Source organism: Balaenoptera musculus, chromosome 16 (assembly GCF_009873245.2).
Source record: "Balaenoptera musculus isolate JJ_BM4_2016_0621 chromosome 16, mBalMus1.pri.v3, whole genome shotgun sequence".
NCBI classification, from domain to species: Eukaryota; Metazoa; Chordata; class Mammalia; order Artiodactyla; family Balaenopteridae; genus Balaenoptera; species Balaenoptera musculus.
In genome coordinates this window covers 13,949,700-13,974,678 of record NC_045800.1, presented here as the reverse complement: position 1 = coordinate 13,974,678, position 24,979 = coordinate 13,949,700, and the positions used below count along the sequence as shown (strand labels likewise).

The 24,979-nt window shown below is 37.6% G+C and overlaps 2 protein-coding genes across 8 annotated transcripts in view; one reads left to right on the top strand and one right to left on the bottom strand.

The window, feature by feature from the left end:
* ENO4 (enolase 4) overlaps nt 1-3,393 on the top strand; it is a 40,079-nt gene extending 36,686 nt beyond the window's left edge. The window contains exon 15 of the transcript XR_005016794.1: nt 541-3,393. The gene's annotated coding sequence lies outside the window, so the exon portion shown is untranslated. The remainder of the gene's footprint in view (nt 1-540) is intronic.
* SHTN1 (shootin 1) overlaps nt 1-24,979 on the bottom strand; it is a 101,624-nt gene that overhangs the window by 3,215 nt on the left and 73,430 nt on the right. For 6 of the 7 annotated variants that reach the window (XM_036828438.1, XM_036828439.1, XM_036828437.1 and 3 more), the window contains 3 exons: nt 22,996-23,049; nt 17,706-17,826; nt 13,410-13,602 (listed from right to left, as the gene is read on the bottom strand). In XM_036828438.1, the coding sequence (XP_036684333.1) occupies nt 13,410-13,602; nt 17,706-17,826; nt 22,996-23,049 (368 nt within the window). The remainder of the gene's footprint in view (nt 1-13,409; nt 13,603-17,705; nt 17,827-22,995; nt 23,050-24,979) is intronic. The other variant, XM_036828442.1, reaches the window with a different exon arrangement.

Here is a 24,979-nt window from a genome sequence, read left to right as displayed (position 1 = left end):
AACCCAGTGACCACAGTTTTATCACCTGGTACTACGAGATCTGTCCAAATGTTTGAAAACCATTCCATAAGGCTATCCAGTTATACCGTGTGACTTGATCATCATTCATAAGTGACTAGCACATAACTGTCTTCTTTGGAGGCGGTAAAAGCAAAGAGATGACCTGAGAGGAAAGCTATACTGTAGCGAGGACAGATTCCTTTATTTTTGCCTGGATTTGGCAACACCCTTGTCATTAGAAAACACCATGACACTGCCCATCTACCTTGGCCAAGGATCCACTTCTCAAGATATCTGTTACTGTGCGTTGGGAATCAATATGGGATGTAGTTACCCAGGTGGTATCTGGCTTGACTTTCTCTGACCCAGGCAACACCTGGAAGGCTGAATCCATTAGGGTATGGTCAGAGAAGCAAAACCCCCATGGATGGCATAAGGGATTCATTATAGACATTAGACCTCAAGCAATGGAGAGAGAGAGTTAGGCAGTCTACGTGAGTCTGTTGCCTCTGTCTCTTATGCTGGGCCTGAAATCAACAGGTCTTGCAGCTGAAAAGGAAGATGGGTGAAAAGTGGCAAGAAGCTGAGGACAAACCAGAGCTGCATCTGTCTTTCACAATCTCCAATCCCGATGTTGCAGATGAGCGGCAGGATAAACTGGAGCCCTTCCACATGGAATTGCACGTGCACCTGGCCTAAGATTTGGGGAAGCTGGAGGGGGAGATGGGGGGAGCTGGAGAAACTGTGGGCCAGCTGTGCCACATGCCAACTAGGTGGCAACGCACATGAATTGTAACAGAGCCTGCCCTAGGCAGACTTCCAGAGCATAAAAAAAAAAAATAAAGACTATCATGTCACTCCCACTTTCTAAATCTCGTGCAAATTTCTCCTGTAGACAACCCTAACCTGGAAACAAATGGGAAAGGGAATTCTAGAAAATGAAGTTCCAAGTTCCAGCCTAGCTAAAGTTGTTATAGTCAAAGCCACACAAAGTCTGCTGGTCAAGTCCCCAGTGTGGTTCCACAACCCTGGGTCTAAGCCTCATTGTATATATGCCAGCCAGTCTGCTCTACACATGCAAAGGAAGTATCCGTCTCATTCTAGGTGAGCAACTTCCATCAACCCATACTGACCTTCATCACTTTTGTAGAACTACCATGGAAGTTTTCATGCCCATGTGTGTCTGCAGATGAAGGGGTGGTAAACACATCCTAAAATGCTTTCTTCATCAGCTGGAGGCTGAAAACTTGCAGGAAGTGCTCTCAGGGCTCCACAACAGCAACAAATGATGTTGACTGAACTGAAAACTCAGAAACTTTGTATTGCCAGGCTGAAACTGTCCTGGAGTTGTCTCAGTCCAGAGAATTGTTCTTTCCTGAAGTAGGCTTCTCAATAATAGATTAATCTATTATTAAGTCACCTGTACACTCCAATTTGAGAACACCTTTATTATCACTGAACTTGGCACAGTGGAAAACTTCTCTATGTGTTGAGAATCAGAGTAACTACTTTCTTGAAGATAACGACCACTGACTTGGAATCCCAGTGGCTTAAGGCTGAAAGGGACTATGGCAATCATCTAGTCCAACTGGTCCTTTTACAGATGAGGAAAATGAGGTTTGGAGAGAGGGAAAGCCTGACCTAAAATTATACAGCTTATCAGTGGCAGAGCCAGGACAAGAATCATAAGCTCCTATCTTCCTGTTCCTGATTTTTCCACAACATCACACAGCTATTTACCAAAGGCATCTTCCAAAAACATGATAATGATGCCACAGGCTAATTTTGGCATGTTTACTGATTCTATCTGAATCCCTGTTTTCAGCTTCATCTTTCAGAACTATAAATATAAAATCCATCCCTTCAAGCTACCCCTCGTTTTTTTTTTTTTTTTCCTTTGTGACTTAAAGATAGCTCTTCCTGGTTTGACATCATTAAGTCCATTCCTGGTTCCCATGGGGAGCTGCCCAGGGCTCCTTCTGGAATGAAGGGCCTTCCTCCATTCCCATCTCATGGGAAGAGCCAGAAAGCTCCATCAGTGACGGTGCCAAGAACCCAGGCTCTTGCTCTAGGCAGCCATAGTGGCAGGTTCTACAAGGTTACATCTGAAGCTTCTCCCCCAAGGTAAAAATCCCAGCTGCTCAAATGCAACAATCCAATAGGAATTGCCGTATACTATTGTTCCGTTCAATTTTTCCTCTTTAATTCTTCATCTAAGAGCAATGACCACAAATAAGGAATTAAAATTCAGTATTCATAAAAAGTACGGCAGACCTTCTCCTGTATGCTGCAAAATCTCCAAGTAAGACTTAAATTTTATAGGTGACATAAAGACTAAAAAATCATGGAATGTTCAGTCTGAGAGGGATTACTGACATGAACTAGTCCAGCCTTTTCATTTGTCAGGTGAAGACACCAAACAAGAGTGAGTTACATGATTTGTCCAAGGGCACACAATTTGTTAACAGCAGATACAGGATTAAAATTGTGGACTCTTGACTTCCTGTCCAGTACTTTTTTTTCTTACCACAACATACTGCTAGTGATTTTTAACCCAATCAAACAGATATTTTTCGTGGGTCATTTTAAATCATTTGTTAAGTGCTATTTCAAGACAAAAAGAAAAACCCAAAAGCAAAATAAAAGCTAGGAGACAATATATCAATCTATACCACTCTGTAAAGCCTGATGCCCAAGTACAACTTGGTTGCTCTTTTAGAAAGCAGTTACTTCTCCCCCAACTGCAAGAGGGCCAGAAGGTAGGGCTGGGGCAGATGAGGCCACTTGCTGGTAAAAGGAAAAACCTGACTCCAACTGGTACTGGTACCAGAAGAATCAGAACAGTTGCAAACGGTATTGCCAAAGTTGAACTTTATAATAAAGGGACTCAGTGACTTATCGGACTGTGTTACAGGAGATAAAAGTGCAGCATTCTAATTTTTAAAAAGCACATCATGGTTTGCATTCAATGAAATTCCTTTCAAAATCAACTTTCCACACTCCAATTATATTCAACAACATTCTAGCTAACATTTCAGCTGCAATTCAAATTAACTAATGCCCAAAAGAGCCCTAATAGACATGGTTCTGAGCTCAACTGAATACAATCAAAGCTCATGAAATGAAGGGGGAAAATGCTTATTTCATGCAAATTCTGCATATCACTCAAGCTTAATTCTACTGATAATATAAAGGTGGGACATTTTGAACATTACAGTGAATGAAACTTTTAAGCAGTGAGAGTTATTTTACAAAATGCTACCTCTGAAAAGCTGATTGCCAAACAGTGTAAAAATGGTTTGAGGCATAAATGCCAAGTTCATTTCTGTTTCACTTCTGAGGTAACTATCTTTCAAATCGCAACAGCTGGACTATTTAACACAATCTGGTGAATCAAAGTATAGTTCTTCTCTGGTCTCCCAGTGGGACGCCTGCATTAGTCTGTGGCAGCCATCCAACAGATGACGCACAGCCGGATGGTCTGAACTCTGTTTCATTTACAATAAAAATGGATAAAGCTACAATCATATTTACCACCTTCAAGGACAGAAAATGGAAAGATTTAAATTTGTCTTTATAAAGTAGTTTCCTGGGAAAACTCCAAAGAGGAAGTCAGTTTTATATTCTCCCTTGTGTAAAAATAAGAAGTCTTACTTTTTTTTTCCCCCCAAGCCCTTTATACAGTTACTACAGCAGTGAACAGTAGTGGCATTACAACAGAGGTAGTTTTTATTGTTTCTCTCAGACACCCTATTTTTCAGGATATTTTAACACACTTATCCAAAACTTTCCAAAATAAAATTTCAAACATAAGATGAAACTTTCTATATTATTGCTAATTCTAATACTTTTAAATATAATGAAGATAGAAAAAACGAAGCTAATTTCTTTTGGCTTTGTATACTTTTTGAAACTGCGTTTTAGTGCAAAGAATAAATTAGTTTGCCAATTTGGGTCAGCTTCTATTTGAGGGAAAAGTAGATATCATTTAAATTATGAGAAATAATATTGTTAAACAACAGAATACCGCCATGGTTGAAAATCTGACATCAGCTTCTAGATGCTGGTTTGCCGTAAGATTAACAAGAATTCCTTTTTAACAGAGGTAACAATGGCTGGGCAAAGACCTCTGTGTCCACACTGAGCCATAGTTTCTTTGGTGGAAAAACTGCAGCACAGCCATCTCAGTGCACGGGTTACATCTCAGACCACAGTGCACGCTACGAAGCCTTGTCCCAGTTCTTTTATTCTTCTAGCATAAGCTGGACTGTGCACATTTACAGATTCCAAAATACACTGGCCCAGGGAGGCTCAGGAAACTGGACCATTCTCGCCAGCAAAATCAGTGATAAAGCATGAGCTGCGACTGATTTTAGCACAGGCAAAGATTCTTAAATGTGTATGATACCTTTTTTGGCTACTTTTTAAGCTTTTTGTAATTTTGTACAACTTTAAGTCACCATGGAAAATCCATTGAGATCTCAGCTATGAAATGTGAATATTATTTAAAAGAGATATTTTAAGGAACATAAAGGCTTCCACAAGAGACACCATATATAAATAACACTGGCTCCTCAAGAAAGCTGCCATGCACAGAATGTTTGCATTTTCATTCTTAATTTTCAGAACAATGTTTTTTAAATTTTAAGATTTTTCTTTAAATTTACTATATTATATACTTTAAACTCTCTTTTAAGACCGGAAGTCATGAAGAATTCAGTGTGTTACTTTTCATACAGTTATATGACAAAATGTATTTCAAATGAAAAGCATTTATCAGGTTTCAGAAGTTAAGTCAATTTATCCTCAGATCTGAAATTGCATTTAAGTTTTAGCCAGAACTTCTATTTGAATAAATTTTAAGTCTCCACTACTTCACTATACAAAAATAAAAGGAAACACAAATACTGCAGAGACTACTGAAAGATGTTTTTAAAAAATGGCAAAGCACCAAAAGCAATATGGTTCTCCATGAAGAAATGATATATTTTATGCTAAGTCTCTTAAAATCATAGGTGTTTGCAACTGGAGGCAAATGTTAGAAGGCAATTAATTTTTTGAGAGAAGTGAGAATTACTCAGCAGCATTTTAACAGTTATTTTGAGATTTACTCAACAGAATTTTAACACTAGGTGTAATACAGCCTCAACAATTAATCTGGAAGAAGCTGCTGTCTGTAAGGCAACTCAGAACACCTGTAAGACAAAACTGACGGGCGGATCTTCTGGGCAGCCCACAGGAAAACTCCTTTGGACAAGGGAGGAAAAAGAGACTGAGTGAGGAGATCTCAACTTCCAGAACATCCAGTTGTTCTGCTAATTTTGTTGTTAAAACTTAATTGTCCATGTACAGGAACACATGGAGAACCTTTGTAGTAGTGCTTTGCTGAGCAGAGCTGTTTCCTGCAGTGTCCGTACACAATTCAGCCGTACTAAGATTACAGTTGAGAGCAGAGCAAATCCTTTAATTGTATAAGAGCATCAGATTAAGCAGTAACTTCCATGCAGTTCATTTGCTAGCTAGTAGTCTCTTCTCAGAAACAAATGTTTACTAAGTACAGGGAAGGTGCCCTCCTTTCTCCCCTCCGCACCATGCATGCAAATACACGTATGCACACGTACACAAAAGGAGAGAAAAGAGGAGAGGAGGAGGGGAGGAAATGGTAGAGTTGGGAGTAACAGGAAGAAAACCTACTCTTTCCACCACAAGCACTAAAAACTTCTCTATTTTCCATTTGAACAAAATGTTAACCCAAATCCCTCTAAAGTAATACCTGTATGACTAACCAAATGAATTTCCAGATGAGATCAATATTTGAGACAATTTTAATGCCAAGCTTCCCTAAAAGTAAGTTAAGAATCTCAATTTCTACTTGGTAACATATTTCAAAAGCTCAGATTCTCCAGCTCCAATGCAAAAGAGCATTACTTTTCAATTTCATTTTTCTACATTAGTTTCACACTGGAAATAATGGGAAAAAAACTGAAGAGACCAGTTAGAGGTCAATCTTACTTTTAATTCAAAACCTGAAAGGCAATTAGATTTTTTTCTTTCACAGAAACATCTGACAGATTACACTAACCATGAGATACCTAAAATTTATCTTTGATCAACTACCCTTTGGTATTCAGTTAATGGCTCAAACAAGATGAACTCTTACAAAAATAAATCTGTGCGGGGCCACAGGTCGCATGTAATTAGAGACATCACAGACCTAGAAATTAAATGCAAATTAAAATAAAAATGGTTGCACTGGAAACGGTCATTTTTCTACTGAAATTGAAGTCCTGTAATTGCTACATAGGTTTTTGTTTTTTAAATTCTTCTAGGGCACAATGTGACCCGTTTTGACCTCCCAAACAAAAAAGGCAAGCTAGCCTCCTGTCTGATGGTTGAAAAGGAAATTTTAAAGAGCTTGATAAAGCTTAGAGTTTTGGGGAGCTCTGGGGTTGAAGAGGAGCATGATGAATTAGAGAAGTATTAACTGGAAGGGTCTCTGGCAATTGTGGCTTAAAAGCATCTTTGAGAATGACCAAAAGATGAGGACACAGCTATGAAATCACTGCAAATCACACCAATTACAATGGAAACTGGGTTCTCCCCTTTGAAGCAAGGTTCTAGAGATGTAACTAGATGAAATGAAAAATCCTCCTTGAGGATGACTCCCTTGTTTAACTGTAACTATCAGGAGGATATTCACCTTTCTGAAGGTAATTAATAGAAAAAGTGAACACGGATGAATAAAGCTCAATACAGACAAGTAAGGCCACTTCTAGGTGAGACTGTTCAGAGACAAAGAAGCAAGGCTGTGAGAACACAGGATACTCTTGCATCTCTGCCTGATTGTGATGCAGAACTCCTGTAAGATCTGCTTGTCTCTTTCTCCATACTGCAGGCCCATTTGTCCTGCCTTTCTTTAAAACAGAGATGTTCTAACATATGATGACAATGGACACTATACCACAAACTCAAAGGAGCTAACCAGTAATTGACCAAAGGCGGAGCTGACTCGCAGAGGTGCAGCATAAAGTGGATGCAACAGTGAAATTTATTTGGGGCTGTAGAATGTATGTTTTAAAACAACTGTATTCACAGTGATTCATCTTTATATTGTCATATTATCATTTAGTAAAACACCTTTCTAATCCAGTGATTACAGTCGGCTATTTTCAAGGTATTTGACTTCTGGGAATGACTAATCTTCAGCATATTTGAAATGTAAATAAATAAAAATGTGTACATGAAACTATGCCAAGATTAAAGGAGCTTAGGCTGGTATTCTAATATGGTAATTTCCAAAGTTTATTTGTGAAGCATGCCCCTTTATTGGCCATTTGACATGAAAAACACTAAAACAATTTCTTTCCAATCTCTTTAAGTCTTCTTGCTAATTCAGATTGGCTCTCCTTTTCAGAATTCTTTGCTTTACTGGGTAACATTTTCTTCCCTGGCAAAGATGTATTAATTGCTTAGTTTTAGCCTTAGGAAGAGGAGGAAAGAAAAAGGAAGAGATGACACTATCTGTGAGTATGTAGGGTCGGGAGGAGCAGGATGTGAATAGGGCAAATGGAGCAATTTTAACTACAGAATCATTGCTTCCTACAGAAGAAACCTTACAGTCATTTTCTTCCCTTCCATTCCTACAGCTCTTAATACACTCAACGCAGTATGCTATAGCTCAAAAGCGTGGGCTCTGAAGTTAGAATGAAGAAGGTTCAAATGAAATCTGACCCAACTATCGATTAGGAACAGAATTTTGGGCAAATTGTTTGTCACTAAACCTCAGTACCTTTGGAAGAATTAAAACAACACATGAAAGTACTGGCTTCATAAATGTTAGTGAATTCATAATGTTAGTGAAACGTTAGTAACAACAACAAAACATCACCAAAGCAAATTCCAAATTGGAAACTGGCTCGTTACTCATAGCCTCCATCTATAATCAACATAGACATCCTGCTTATAGCGATGTAAGCACATTTCCTCTCAGATGAACGCTATTATAATATGGATATATATTAATATATATTGATAAAGAGTAACAGAAAATTTTAAAAATAAAGAGGCGAAACATATACAATGGAAGGCTGTAGGCTTTTACCCCCAAATGTTTTCCCAATTCACTTCACTTACATCACTCGAGATCATCAGATTTCCCCATTCTGTTGATAACAGAGCTAACGTGTCTCAGATACCTCACACAGGATTAAAATGGAAGACAACTTTACCCATAGCTAGGTACTATACTTGCATTTTCTTACTTATTGCTCAACTTATGTTTGCTTCTGAAATACTGACTTCCTAGTTACCCTTTAAATCAACACCCCAGAATGTGTAAATTTGGAACTTGTCAACCTAACTGGAGTTCAAGAAGCAAGCTTTGGCTTGACTGTATTGCATGGTACTTTTCTGTATACATGGCTGGGAGACATGTCATGGGTCTGTGTCACATTTTAAAAAATGCATCTGTAATGGTTGCAAACTGATGGCTATTTCCAAAAATTGAATGAACGTTGCAAAAGCCAAAGTCATTTGGAAACATATGTTGAACATATAGTAGTGGTTAAAATGGGCCATATCATTTTTGACCAAAATAAAATACTGACTCTAATTCTCTTACACGACCGCCGGTGGCTCTAAAGCACTCTTACTTCTCACCCACTTTTTCACACCCCAGAATAAACAGGTAGGAAAGAACTGTCCAATTTATTTCCTCTGTGTCAGGTATCTCTAATCAAATAGCTCTAAAGATTGCAGCAATAGTGACAGGGTTGGAATGAGTATCCTGACCCCTAAGAATATAACCCTGAAGGATAACAATCATCTCAATCTGAATTTGTAAGTTCCTATGATGTAGTTTGAAAATTAAAATTTTTCAAAAAATTATTTTATATTTCTAGGTTTGTGTTTTACTGTAAATCTATATTGAGAGACACGTTGGGGGTAAAAAATATGTGCTTAACTCTTGTTCTTTATCTTAACTGTGAACATATTTATCAAGCAACCACATTTGGGAGGAATTATTGGGATTCTAGAGCTGAAAGAGACTCTGGAGAGTGCCTCATCTACTTGCCTCAATTTTAGATAAGAAAAACAATACAACAAAAAGTGAAAAAAAAACAAAACAAAACACAGAGGTTACATGATTTTCCCAAGGAAACCTGGCCCAGTCAATAAGCCAGGTGTTCAGTACCTAAGCTTTCAACTCTAACTTTTGTCCTTGATAATCCAGTAATGGCCCAACATTATAATTTTATATTAAGATAGAAAAGGAATTTATTGAAATACTTTTCATATATTATTTAATTTACGTGACGACCCTACAAGGTAGGTATCATTACCCTCATCTTCCACATAATTAAATAACTTGCCCGAGGTCATAAAGATAATAAATAGCAAGCCCAAGATCCGAACCCGAGGCCTCACTGCAGAGCTGGAGTTCTGGAAATAATTCAGCACTGCTCGCCACCCTGTGCGTATGTGGAAAGACGCTGGTTTAGGAAACTGATCATGCTGTGTTTCCTTGTTACCCCTCGTCCAGTCTACAGGCTTTTACTGGTGAAAATACAAATCATTCTTGGCTTTTTTGACCCTGTGCAACACTCAGCCTATTTCCAGGTACTGTAGCTGTCTGAAAGTAATGAAACTGTTATCTTTTAAAAATTCTATAATTTGGAATTTTCCCTATTTTATATTGACCATCCCAGCCATTGATTAGCTTGAATCAATGAGTCTTACTCTATTTTAACACTGTCAGAATACTCTGGATCAGAAGGAAAGAGCATGAAAGCAAAATTAAGGCTTATACTCTTCATTTGCTTGGCCAGCTCTTTACCTCTCATGGCATAAAGGGAGATTATGAGCATAATTCCTGTTTGAGTAATAACTAGTCGGAATTAATGAAATTCAAATTCACTGTTAGATTTAAGATATTATTACTAGATAGTATGTATTTATTAGAAATAATTGAGGACACAAATATTTCTAAAGCTATTATTGAAAGAGAAATAGAAACAATTAGGCTTCTCCAAGTCCTGATTATCTTTTTCTTTCTTTTTCTTCTTTTTGCTTAAAAAAAAACCTTGCTTGCTCAGACTGGTGACAAGAATGTTAATTTTAATTAATCCTTGCAATTAAGTATGAAAGGTGTCTCTTGCTGTCTCATAAGTTCTTAAGAAATAAATCCATATATCTCTCTGGCTCTACAATTTACCAGATAGAAGTTACTCAGTTATTTGGAACATACACATATGTTGATTTTAGGAATTTATTAAAAGGAAAATAAACTTTCTGGGAATAGCCTGATGCTATTTAATTTTCTGGATAAGTGAAGATCTTATGCAGAAAACATCTTCGTTTCTTCCTTCACTTTAAAAGTTTTCTTAGTAGGTTAGCAAACTTTCCTGTCCACCTGAGGCAGTGAGCACAGCCAAATCTTTCTTTTACAACTGGGTATTCTGTTGTCTCTGATAACTTTATCTTGTGTAGGTTCAAAGATGCAGAAGATATGCAAAACTGAATGTAAATGACTCCTAGGCATTTAAAAAATGTTTAAAAACCCAAATAAGCAACCAAATAAACCAAAATATCTAATATTTATGTACACATATGTGTGTATATGTGTGACTGCTGAATAATGGGGGAATGCTGGTTAACTGAATATTCTAATTAATTGATATTCTGCTGTTTTATTGATACTAAAAATGTATTTATTCATTCATTCATTTATTCAACAAGTATTTCCTGAGAGCCTACCATAAGGCAGGAGTTTTTCCAGGTGTTTGAGATACACCAGTGACAAAAAATGTCCTACCCTCATGGAGTTTACATTCTAGGAGGGGAAGAGAGAAAATAAGCATATATATAATAAATAAAGTATGTAATACGTTAGAAGATAACTGTTATGGGGAAAAATGGAGTAGGGTAAGGGAGAATCAGAGTTTAAGGGAGTTGAGTTACAATTTTAAATAGGGTGGTCAGGGTAGGCCTCATTGAAAAGATGACATCTGAGCAAAGAAATGATAGAGGTGAGACAGTGCAGCTACTGGGGGAAGGGCATCTGAGGCAAAGGGGATAGCAAAAGCAAAGAGCTGGGGTGGAATGATACTAGGCCACAGAGGCCAAAGTGGAGGGTGGAAGGGAGCGTAAGAGTGGCAGGGACTTGTGTGTGTGTGTGTGTGTGTGTGTGTGTGTGTGTGCCCTCGCAATAATGTAATGCATTAGAGGCTACTGTGATTGATATCTTCCCTTGACCTTGATTCCCTGTCAAGAGCCGATAATACCACTCACCTGAAAAACACTACGGTGGTGTCGCCACAGATCAAAATAAGGGTGCCATTACCAGAGTGCAAAGGCACTTTTTAAAAGCAAAGGAAACATTTCACTTTTTAACTGCTGATCTCACTTCAAAGTGACAAATCAGGTCTATGAGGTAAGACAATGTGGTTGCCTCTACCTTATGGCTAGTATAACAGAATGAACCTGCTAGCCAAAGCCAGCCAGAAACAGCCTGAAAATAACCCTTCTCATTCCTGGTAGCTAAATCTCTTTCAGGGTATCCTGAGAAATCACATGAGTTTTTACTTTTAAAGCTTACATATGACTACATTAAGTTAAACTTCTTTTACTCAGTAAAAAGCTAGGTTTAAACATAAATGAATGAAGCACGTCTGGGAAGTGAATAATTACCATGTACATACACAAGATACTTGGATTCATTTGGATAGTCTAATTGTACTTAAGAAACACATTTTTCAGAAAGGCACTCTTCTTTGCTAAATGACTGTCAATATGAAAATGCATGGCGTTAGTTATTTCAGCTAAAGCATGTCAAGAACTGAATAATCAAGCATTAGATTACAAAGTTTAAAAGTTAATACAGCAGCACAGAGTATTTGTGTTAGTGCTTTAAGCAGATAAATTAAATTGAAACGTTTCTCTTAAACAGTCATTGAACAAGCAAGATGAGAAATAAATTGAGCTTCACATAGGCCTTTATGGCATCTAACAACTGTGTCTGTCAACAAATGGATCCTTTTCACTGTCAATTCAGCACACATTTTGCAGACCTTGGGCCTGCAATTATTTCATTTCCTTTCTTGGAAATGTAATTTCCACTTACTTTTGGAGAATAAAAGGCAGACAAAAGAAGGAAGGAGTTGCAGTATTTTCTGATTAAGAGTATCTGTGTAAAATGGTAAAGGAAAAAAAAATCTATACACACACACTGAAGCATTTCTCAGAACTAAGTTGTCTCAGCCAAATTGCTTTGTGTCTGGATACTGGTTCAAATGTAGCCAGACTGTTGGTGTCAAATTAGGTGCTAAACAAATTTAATAGGACAGACAAAGAATGAATATAGATCATCTTTCTGTTAGAACTGTTCAAATGACTCCAGTCAAAAGAAAGGAAACACATGACTGCAGGAGAAAATGTACTTTTTAAACACAATGAAATTAGATAAAACTGTAAATCAGCAAAGAAGGTCATTCATTCCAAAAGAGGGGGAAAAAAGTTAATAGTACCAGTAAGAGAAACGCAAGAGTGGAAGAAAATACCAGTTGGCAAAAACAGATCTAAATTGAATCGCAACTTCATTTGTCCAGGCTTCACCTTTTAAACTAAGACAGGTATAGCTACAAAAAAGGGTTCTTTCTCCCCTGATAGAACAGGAAATCAAAGGTTTAATTAACCATGATTACAATATCTGCTGATCTGATTTGTCTCACCTCTTCCTTTTCTTTATGTGACAAACCAGCTGACATCCTGGCAAGAGAACTAAAGCAAAACTAGACTAATTTCAAAAAGAGCCTGCCATTGTTATAAAACAAACTGATCCTCCACCAGATCTGTCTGAAACACATTCAATAGCAGGATTAATTCTTTGACAGTCAAAGTGCCACTTTCAAGCCATATATAGGTAACTCTTTACATAGCGTGTTTTCAGTCTCAGAATAGAGCAATATTAAGGCACATGTTTAATTGAGAATCAGAAAATAAGGTTGCAAAAATATACCCTTCAACCTAAGTTTGAAGATCTAGTATCTTCTTTGGCTGCTCATGAACCATTAAGAGGGATGATTTAAATATTTAATCTTGAAAGAATGATTAAGTGTCTTCTGATGCTGAATAAGGATCATCCAAGTTAATTCTTTGTGTAGAAGAAGAATCTGATTACCAAACCAGTTTAGGGATGGAATTCTCTTTATACATATCTGCTTTGCATCAGAATAAGACCTCTAAGCTAGGAGCCTGGAATCAAAAGTTGGCTCATCAAACAGAGGAAGAAGAGTACTTATTGGCTAACCAAATCGAAATCTCTATCTAAAGAGAAACAAAGCAAAGTAACACACAAATTAGTCATCACAGATTCTTCTACACACTACTTAGTAAAGAGCATCATTACTTACTGAAATGTAACCTTGGAACTTGTGCATCCTTCCAATTTACACGACCCTTCACCTGGCTCAGGTGTTGGGGGGGACGGGCTGTTGAATTCTGCCTCCAGAGTTTTCTTGTTCAAGGCTGTTTTTGTTACACTGGATACAGAACCCAACACTGGCATGGATTTGGACTCTGAGGTGGCTAATATTCCAGTTGGACCTTAAAACCAAACACATACCTCAAGTTTAATAATTCTGTTCGATGCTTATTAATATGGTACTGAAAAACAGATTAGCTGAAAATCCCTCAGGAAGTGAAAAGGCCAAGTTTTGTTAAAATTTCAAGAGCATGCTGGAAAATGCTCCTATTAGAAATCTGCTCTGCTTTGGTGGTACTACTGCTTTTCAGTGCACCAGGACCACGCTGAGAAATTGTGTACAGACCTTTAACAAACTATAAAACCCCAGGCCATGGTTTCCTCAACTGACCAGAGTCCTTTAGTAATACTGGAATTGTGAAGTCTTTACTTCTCACAGAGCATGGCTTTCTGACAGCTCTACTTGAATCATTTGGCCTCTCAAGAGTTAATTCTTTCCAAAACTCAGCTCTGATTTTAAACAGAAAATGGAATGATGTCAAAAAGCTCTTTTTAAAAGGCTCATGAAGGCTTCCTGAGCATTAAATAGCTTTTATGAACATTTCATTTATGTGATTGAGAAGTAAGTGGGTTAGTTTCCTACTAAAATACAGACCCAGGATTATAAAAATTAAGTGGCAAAGAGTTTGGCTGTTTACCTTTTGGACTTTTCTGCTCTTTGGGTAGGATCAGAAAACTATAATAGGGCTTGTTACTACAATTATTGGCATATCAATCTAAAAATTCTATGCTTTGAAGCTAAGCTCCATCATTACTTTTTTTCTATCTTCAGTTAGGAAGATACTATCCTAGACAGTTTTTTCAAAGCAAGATTCTAGTATGTCTTTCTTGAAACTTCAGAAGGAATCCTTTTAAAACGAAGCAATTTATGAAATGTCACGAATGTACAAATAAAGTTAGAACTTCTAAAAAATTAAGCTAGAGAACAACCTTGAAAGGTACCGCTAAGAAAAAAGCAAATTGGGACTCTCTATATCCTTAAGAAATGTCAGATCATCTCCTAAAATGGAAAGGACTGGTGGGTACAATCCAAAATGCTAGCTAATCCTTGATCATTAATATTAGGCTTTGGAATTTTATTCTTACATTTGTATATGAATGTGTCTGATGCAGTATAACAAACATGAACTCCAAAAATGAAGTTCTAATTTGAAAAACCTATCTAAGAGGGGCTGGGAAATTGTGCAGCCATTCTGTTACTGCAGCTCCTCTAGACTTACTCCACATGGGAGACACAGATCCCCCGCGGTCTGGTAGAAAACCTCAGCTCACAAAGCATCAGTGTCTGCCTTTCTCATTTATTTCTTCTGTACCATCTGAGCAGACAAATTTGTGACATTATAGAATATTCAGGTTCAAAAGGCCTTTCCCTCCTGCCTGTGACAAGCCTCACACTGCATGGGGATGTGGGGGTAAAGAGAAAAGGGCAGAAAGATCAAGAAAGTTCACTCCTCAAAGTATAAATATGAAGCTGAACGTAAGATGTGCTTCAGAGCAGCTCTGCTCAGCCCTTGGGTAACTGTTGACTGCAACACTATAGATAGCTTTAAACAATCTGTCCTTGTAGAAAAGCAAGATCTGTTTCTGAATACACACCAATGCCTGCTGCTGTTCTGCAACTGAAGCCAATTCAAAAGGAGGGAGGGTGGGTGAGCTGAGCCAGAGCTCTTATTTTTCTTACATACAAAAAGGAATAAAGAAAAATGCCTAATGTTTAAGATGATGATGATGATGATTAACACTATTATTATTGCATCCTATTTAAGCAGTCCAATGTTTTCCAAGAGGCACTTGCTGCTCTTTGAAATGTCAGTTTTGTAGCCCACAAGTCTAGGTAAATCAAGGAAATACCAGTTACTCCCGTAAGAAAAATTCTAAAGAAAAAGGTGTTTCTGTGGCCCCTGAGGGAGATACTAACTTGGGATATGAGTTCTGCCAATCTCAGGCTGCCTCTGCCTCACTTATGATGCTTCCTTTCTCTACTTTGTAACCTCACCTTTAGCCTTTCCATAACCCTTTGTGTGCAGAAGAAAAAAATCTCAGAGATTCAAATGCACCTGAGGAACAAACCTATCAAACTTATCTCTGTAATTTGCTCCCACTATGTAGTTGTGCTACTTTAGCATCTTATTTGCCCCCTGGAATTTTCATTTTCTCATTCCATGACCTTTATAAAAAGATTACATAGTAAATACCTCTGCCAGTTTGATGCTTGCAAAACATCTGAACCATGTAAAAAAAATAGTTATTTCTTTTACTAGATGATAGAGTTTGTAAGTTTGTGTCCTCTCCCCCACCACCCTTTTTTTTTTTTTTCTTTGGCTACTAGGGAGCTCAAAAGAAAATTTCTGCTCACTTACAAGTCACTCCCTTCAGTATGTTTCCTCTCCATCCTGCCAATTACACAGTTCTTATTTCTCTATCCAAATATTAATGATTCTATTGAATATGTATCTCTTATTCTAACTTCCCTCAAATGATACCTTGAATATTTGTATACTGGTGGAATATAATCAGTAAAATGAAAGAGTCTCACCATGTCCATAAAATGTGTTCCTACCTTTCTCCACACTTTGAAATATTAAAATCTTCATATTGACTAAAATAAAAATGTTTCCTCATTTCTCCCATGGAAAACTAACTCTGAAATAGTGAGTGCTGCAAGTCTGACCAAGTGAGTGAAGTAAGAATGTTTCTGGAGGAACAAAAAGGTCAGCGGCAAAATACAAAATGTAAATGACAGAGCACAAAAATGGCATTTGCAAAGTCCTAAAAATTAATGACAACTACATGAATACTTTCAGGATGAAATGTTGGAAAAGTCACAGCACTGACTAAGTCACAAATGAATAACAATTCATTATGGAGGCTGGTAAATTCTTGTAAAGTGAACATAAGGGAAAAAAAGTCTCTTATGGCATCCCTTAGTTTTCCTGAGAGTTGGTTATTTGGGCGTGGGGTGGTGGTAATTCTTACAGGATACTAACTGCAGAATTTCTAGAACAAACTAAAAACTGAATGGCTAATTTTTTGTTTTAAAGAAGGGCACAAAGTCTTCATCTTTTTATAAAAACGGTTTGGCTGGTATTATGCTGCTTCTGGTTCAAGAAACCAATTTACTCCACTGAGTAAATCCCTATATGAAAGCTAGCGCTTGATTATCAAAAACCCAAATCCTTAATATTCTAGCAATTTAAACTTGATAGACAGGACGACAATGCAAATTTAAACTGTTACGATAGACTAATTGGAGTTGATTGAACAGAGTCTAAAAGATTCAGTACATTAGCTGTGGTTGCTATTAATTTTAGTTTAGGGTAGTTTTTCAAAAGCAGCCTCCTGGCAACAAGGGGAAAACCTCATAAAGGTTTCTGCTAATTCCCATGATCAAGCTGATGGAAAAAAAACTGAAGACATACAAAGTGAGTTCTGAAACACACTTTGAAGTCTAATACATGCATATCATGATACCAATGCAAACTGTGATCTCAAGATGCTCAGATGGTCATTTATAGTTGATGACAGAGCTGGACTTTCTCATTCACTTGATTCACAGGCAGGGACAATAAACTAAATGGATATGAAAAATAAAGACGATTTCTTTGCATTTGTAACTGATTTGTAATTACGACCATTATTACTAACTATTGTGTTCTTTGTGCCAGGCACAGTGCTAAGCACTTTTTATATATTGAAATATACTGACTTAATCCTTAGAATAATCCTATGAGGTGGTGCTTTTATTATCCTCATTTTATAGATGAAGAAACTGAGGCACAGAGAGGTTGAGTAATTTGCTTAACGCGCAAGCAGTAAACTGCAAAGCTAGGATTCAAACTCATGCCTTCTGGTTCCGGAGCCTTTACTCAATGCTACATTGTTGCCAAAGTCCATCCCGGATGTCTTTACCAAAGGGCATCTTGCATTAAGCAAACAAGATCCATAAAAGCCTGATTCCCTACAAATAAATAAACATACCAATAAATAAAAATAAATAAGCACTCTTATGAGATACCCATAAGTACCTTTGCCATCCAATACTTCTCATTCACATAAAAAAAATTTAATAATAATTTTTAAAAGATCATTTTATGTTAAAAAGACACTTAAAGGAAGATGCTTCAGAGAGGAAGAGTAGAACCGTGGAAAATTCAAACCAGCTTACTACTGCTATCTGCTTCTGTTGTCAACTTTCTGCGACGCAAAATCCTTTCTAACTCAGTTTCACTGTTTTCAATGTGAAGGGATTTTAAGCTTCTTGAACTAGTGGATTTGTTAAGTGTCCCCTAAAGTGAAAACAAAACAAAAACAAAAACAAAAAGGTTAATGTCTTAATACAATACACAAAAGAATATAAAAGTCAAACCACCAAAACATTACCAGAGTTTGAATGGAATTAGGAACTAAAATGAATTTGCTATATATGTATTTTTAATGTGCATATCTTTAACACATAGTGTTGGATCATTTAAGAAGATGCTACTGATGATGTAAGATGTTAGCTTATGTAGCAAAAGAACAGCACAAGAATACCTCTTGATGGGCTAACTATATGAAATTCAGTGGTGGGAAGGTACTTGCACATCGATGATTAAGATTCTGATGTGTGTTGGTCGACCACGCAGAGAAGAAAACAGATATACTGAACTCACCTTAGAAGGTTATCTTGACATGGCAGCCATGAGTTACTGACCCAAATCCTTGCGGCACTGAAAAATGTGGCCGATTCTTCAGAGAGAATGACCCTGGCCGCACACCTGGTGACAAGGCGCGCTGCCGAAGGAAGCACATAACGCTCTCCAGCGGCCTAACCCAGGAGGTGCTGCGCTGAGCACACCTCGCTTCTCTGTGAAAGAGCAAAGGCTACAGTCTACAGGGAGGCAAGGAAGGGCCGGCGCCGTAATCCCACACTCCTGAACAGAGGAGGCAGTGAATGAATGGATTACTCAGGACCCGGAAGACACTGAAGGAAACAAGAGATGCCATAAAGCTGTGCTCCTGCTGAAAGGCGTATTGACTTTCAAGAGGACAGAGGAAGACCCAGGCAGTGCTCCTCTGCCCTGGTTCCTCTAGGAAGTATGTTATGGAGGGAGAGCTACGGTTTTCTATCTCCATTACCAGTCAAGTGTTTGTACAGAACACTGGGTGATGCACTTCTTCGTAGATTTAAGGGGTAAGGATTTAGCGCCCCACCATTACAAGTGGTCCATTTTCTTTTCTAAGAAATGCCCACTATTTCTTTGAAAGAGCCCTCCTCAGCTGTGCCACAGGCTTAGGGGGGAATAAAAACCCAGTTGAACCACAATCTTTTGATCAGAGAAAATCAGAACCTCAAGTCAGGTATAACTTGCCAGACTTCATGCCAGAGTCGGAAGGCAGCCTTTGTCCACCAAGGCTAACAAATAGGCCAGCCTTTGTCATTTCAGTTCACTATGGGCTTGCCTTAATCCTGCTCCCTGCCCCCTGCCAACTTCCTGAACGATTCTAAGAATCCTACTAGCTAAAATGGTAACTCATGTTTCTTCTTTAACCTATAAAACAAAAAAAGTAGCTTGTAAAATTAGGTAGTTACAAATCTCACATGATATAGGTTATTATGTTGTTTCGGTTAGAAAGGTGTTTTTCTCCCTAACTGCACAAAGTTATAGAAAAGCAGTCTGTTGTCGGGAAAACTGACTAACAAGATTAGGAGACTATATTCCTCTGCTGTCAGCTAGCTAACCAAAACTGATGTGTAAAATTCTTAAGGCTCATATTTTAATCAGGCATCTGATACTTTCCCCCTGGAAGAACCTCCTTCTGCTTTGGATTTATTGCAAAAATTCATAAAATACATTAAAGGAAAATCATATTACATGTAACACTATAATAGCTTATTTTATAATTTAAAAAATTAGATGATTTCTTTATTTAACAGTTAACAATGCAGATCTGTACCCACTCATCAAAGAGTTATATTAGTAAGGTAGGATTGACACTGATAAGGTAACGAAAACAGAACTAAAACCAATTCAGATAAAAAAATTTTAATGTATTAGAAAAACTATTCCCAAATCATTTGTGTTTATAATTTTTAAAAAGTTCTATCATTTGTAAACAGAAAAACTCATGGCCCTTACTATTAAAATCACTCAAACTACCAGATTGTTTGAATATCAAGGACATTCTGTGTGATTTTCCCAATGGCTAGAGTTAATTTAAGAAAAAGATATGTGTCTGTGTATGTGTGTATGTACATGTACATACACATATACCTTCCAAGGGTATCTTTTATTGAAGAATTTATCTTTCACAAGATTCTCTATTTTTGTTTGGATAACCACATTACTTCCCCAAACTCCTGACCGTGGTGAGCTATCCTCTCATCGCACCTGATACTGAAGGAATTCATTTTCCAAGTTCTAATCCTTGAATTCCCAACTTTTTTCTCCATTCACTGACTGAGGCGGTTGACTAGGTTAGTATATGAGCAAACTTTAAATATGGAGGCAATTATGCAGAAAAGGTTTCTGCATGGATCTCAACTGACGTGATAAAGGAGCTCAGCTAATAAAGTACCAAGACTGTCTTAATTATCTACTTATATTATAATAATAATATTAGAGAAATCACAAATTACCACGTGGTACATACAATTCCTTCACTTCACAGAAAAGAGAATCCTATAAATCAGTGATCCTCGGGGTTTTGGGCCAGGTCCCACAGTAAGTCAGTGATAGGGCTGGACCGTGAACTTAACTTTTCTAATTTCTATTTCTACTTCAAACCGCTTTCATCATTTAACAGTCTTAATCCCCATGTTAGTTAAATGTTCATAATACCAATAACTCTAATTGTCAGGGAGCAAAATTAACTATTCAACAATTCCTGGGTAATTTGAAAAACTGAAGATGTTAAAAAAGACCTAAAAGTGAATTTTTAAAAAGTTGTTCTTGTCTCTTTGATTTAGAGGCAACGGAACTTGAGAAGAGACTTTCTGATAAATTTCTGTTGATTTATTCTTTGGAAATGGCCATTTCCACTTAGAGTGGCTTTTAAATGGCTGGTGTGGCTCAAGAGGTTTGCGAAACCTAAAAAAAAAAGAAACCCTTGTGTGACTATGAGAAATAGCTATATATTTTTTATCCACAAAATACACAACTTTAAAAATTAAGTGTAAATAGACTTGGAAAAATAAGTTCAGTCAACATTGAGACTTTAAAAATTGGCTTGAAAAGTGTACAACTCAAAAGACAGTGAGGTTTTCCAACTCCCCCAAACACGAGATGTGTTTCCTACCCATGTGCTAAGTTTCAGCGGTAGGCTTACAACTCAGGTCACTTTCATTGCAGCAAAAACACCCCCAGGCTGAGTTCATTCCTGATTTCTGTTTTGCAGTAGAACTGAACACAGTGCTTCTTGGTTTCTTGGCATCTCTTGGTCCAGGTGCTCACTTTCCACTTCAGTACACAATCTGTAGACTTTTTATGTTCTTTTCATGTTTGTTTCTCACATGCCACAACTGTGAGGTTCGTGTCATGTGCTTTGCTGGGTACTAAATTTTGATAATCCTAATAATCTGAACTCCAGCAAGAAGCACCAAGTGCCCCATCTGATAGGGGCTTCCTTTCTCTCCTAAAAGAAGCTGTATGGTTTCTTGGCCCCAAGTGACTGGTAGTTACAAGTGATCCATCATCCCTCAAAGGAAACGTCTGTGGTAGTAGTGGAAAGTTGCCATTTGGCAAAGAAAAGTAGGGGAGAGCATCGTGAGTTCCACTTTTAAAAAATTTAATGCAAAGAATAACAGCTATTAGTGATACACATTAATGCCATGTAAGGTAGAGAAATCTAACGATAAATCCAGGACAAAAGAGGATGGGGGCAATTTGAAGAAAAGAAAGATGTTTTGACAATTTTTATCATTTGTAAATTATTCCACAAAAATCTGTTCACAAATTTCTCTCCTTGAAGTGGCACAAAACTATAGTGAGTATGATGTATAGTGAACATGATCTTTAAAAGCAATGCTGTGATTTTCAGTAAACTTGCTACCAACCAGCATTATCAGGAAGTGGGATATCTTGGGTAATCAAATATCATATGTATCTCACGTAGATGTCTGATTTTTTCAAATAAACCCGGTTTAAAAAACAAACTGAGGGAAGTTTACTCTTTCACTGAGGTTCAGAACTATAACCCTAGAAGCTCCTAATGCCCCTGGGGGCATCTTCATGAACAAAAATTAGCATTACACTGTAGAGACAACAAAAAGGACTGTCATCGGGCATTCTCCTTAACACAACACTGGCTAACAAAATTTTCTCACCAAAGAATCCATTAGATAATAACCACATACTTTTTCCATGGTTTTAATACTTTATTCTGTAGGTAGACCACTACTGTTAGCCAGTGCTACATACCTCTCTGTAGTATTAATTCCACTCACCTAAAAACTATAGCAAACTAATTAAGCCACTCCGAGTTAAGTCTACTGTTTCATGCTTGATGAAAATAATTTTGTTTACCACAATTATGTGGATGTCTGCATGCAATGCATAATTAGCACAGTAACAACGAACATGGGAATATTAGCTCTACCTCCGCCCCCATGTTTGTTGACTTACTGTGCATAATAACTGGTATTGAGACTGTAACAAGATCTGAGAATAAAGCTCTTAGTATCCAAAACATTTTCTAAGTGAGGCATTTGTCTCCGACAGAAACTGTTGGACAGGGCAGTACTCATTTATTTTGTTGGCAAAAGCTCATACTTTGGAAAGAAGAAATATGACTAGAGATGGGCATTAAGCATGCTCTCTAATGGCTGTGAATTACTTTTAGAAAATGAAATTCGTAACATAAAGAAAGGAACTTCTATTATCCAAATTTATCGTGACTTTTCAAAACTGTGAGAAAAGCAGACTGTGACTCTGATGCTAACATATTTGGGGAGAAGCTCTGATTTATATTTAGGTGCCAAGAATTCCACTTTCATGCCCCAAAGTTAAGCACTATCCATGTGAGAGACTACTATACAATATACTATTACCTACTACATTTATCGTAGATTTACTTATAAATAAATCTACTGTAATCTATGTATAGATTTACTTATAACATTATTTACTATATTTATATTTATAATATATCTACTATATAAGTATGTACTGATCCTCACATCTGGCCAGACACTTTATCTTCAAGATGTAATACAAGTACTGGAGAACAAGAACAGGAAACAATGATTTGGGGGAAAGTGTACCCATTCTTTTAGAATAGAAACACCAGAGTATTGATACATTATTAACACACCCAATGGAGGAGTCCACAGCACAATCAAGTAAACTGTCAAAAGTAATGAGGCTTACTGTAAATGGAAATAAAATATATCAAAACCAATTATTCATAACAGTAGATTTTAAAAATATTCTTCCATTTTCCCATTAACTAAATAATAAACTGAGATCTATTCTTACCAGTATTCCTTTTAGTTCATTCACTGCACTTTCAGAGCCTTTTGAAGATTCTGGCTACAATTGTAAAAAGAAGAAAAATGACTGAGTAATTCAGTTTTAAGATACCCAACAAAGATTTTTACATGGCAAAGTGTTGGTAGCTTATATTGACTATATTTTTTAAAATTAGGTCTACGTCTTACAGTTAGGAAAAAATATTAGACATGCTAGTGCTCCCAAGGGGCAGTTAAATACAAAATTAGAGGTAAGAGTCAAGCTACCGCCTTCTACACATCATTTTGTTACCTATTATCATATGTAGAAAAGATTTGGTAAACATTAAATTTCAAAGATTTAATTCCAAATTATTCAGAACATTTTACAATAAATTCTTCTCCACTCTCATTGCTGGACTTGAGCCAGCAAGCGAGGACTAGGAAGGCAGCAGTGCAGAGCAGAAAGCAAGCAACAGGGCAGAAAACCTCTCTCAGCTCCGTTAGCTCCAGGCCAAGGCCAGCTTACAGAGGACTGGCACGTCTAGTTTCATGAATTTCACAACAGGGATCAGCAAAGAAACCAGATTACAAGAGAATGTTAGCATCACCAGCTATCAGAGCAGTAAAAGACCTCAGAGGGCGTGCAGTCCAAGTACTTCATCTTACTTATGAGGAAAGTTACACTTTGAGGAATTCTGTATTTGAGTCAGGTGTCTCAATTACAAGCCCACCTCTCATCTGGCTACACCACGAACAAAATAATTTGAAATGAAATTCTGGGTAATACCTGCCTGCCCCATAATACCACAGTCTCTGTGGACTCCTCAATGAAAAAATGGCTGAAAAAAACCCTCTGATCTTCCCTGTACCACTTCCTTTCACAAAGGAGATGAAGAGAAAACCTGCAAGACACAGTGAAAGGAATCACTCAGGCCTCTCATTCCTAGAAAAGAGGCAAGGCTAATCTTTCATCAAGAGATGGGAGGTGGGGCTTCCCTGGTGGCGAAGTGGTTGATAATCTGCCTGCCAATGCAGGGGATATGGGTTCGAGCCCTGGTCTGGGAAGATCCCACATGCTGCGGAGCAACTAGGCCCGTGAGCCACAACTACTGAGCCTGCGCGTCTGGAGCCTGTGCTCCGCAACAAGAGAGGCCACGATAGTGAGAGGCCCGCGCACCGCAATGAAGAGTGGCCCCCACTTGCCACAATTAGAGAAAGCCCTCGCACAGAAACGAAGACCCAACACAGCCATAAATAAATAAATAAACAAATAAATTTATAAAAAAAAGAGATGGGAGGTGATTAATGGCAACCTATAATTCTTTCCTCTCAAAAGGTAATAAAAGAATAAGATCCTATTCCAATTTTAAAAAACGTACAGTTAGAAAAAGTGAGAGAGAGAGAGGTTTGCTGCTCATGTACAAATTAGACTACGGTGTTCAACGTTCATAGCCTCGGTTTTCTGTGAAATACACATGCCATCAGTGGCAGTCACAAGTGCCAGTCAAAAGCTTTAAGACACTAATTTTAACCACACCAGCACCAGCACCAACATCAAGGAATTTAGTAATACGCAGTTAAATTAGTACTCTCAAGGCAGGCTTGACTTCTGTAGGTAAGCTGTTCGGTGACATGTTACGACTTCTGAACAAACACCCTGCCTAAAGGCATACTCAAAAGTGCCGCTATGCCACTCAAGTTGCCCTCCGACTGCACAAGCCTTTTCAAAGCCTGGACTGCATACTCTCATAACTGGTGACATTTCAGGAAAGTACTGATGGTACTGGGGGAAGAAGTCTGCACTGAGGCAGGCAGTGACCATTTGTTTTAAAGGTTACTGACCAGGTCAGTCACCACTGTATCTACACAGTTTTAATGATTACCAGCAAAACAAAACAAAACAAAACAGTTGTCCACTGATCCTTGTTCAGCTGTCCTCCAGATTTTATTAAATTTTTTATTTAATGAATGGACATTAAATAATATGTAACTATTGAAAGAGTCACGGC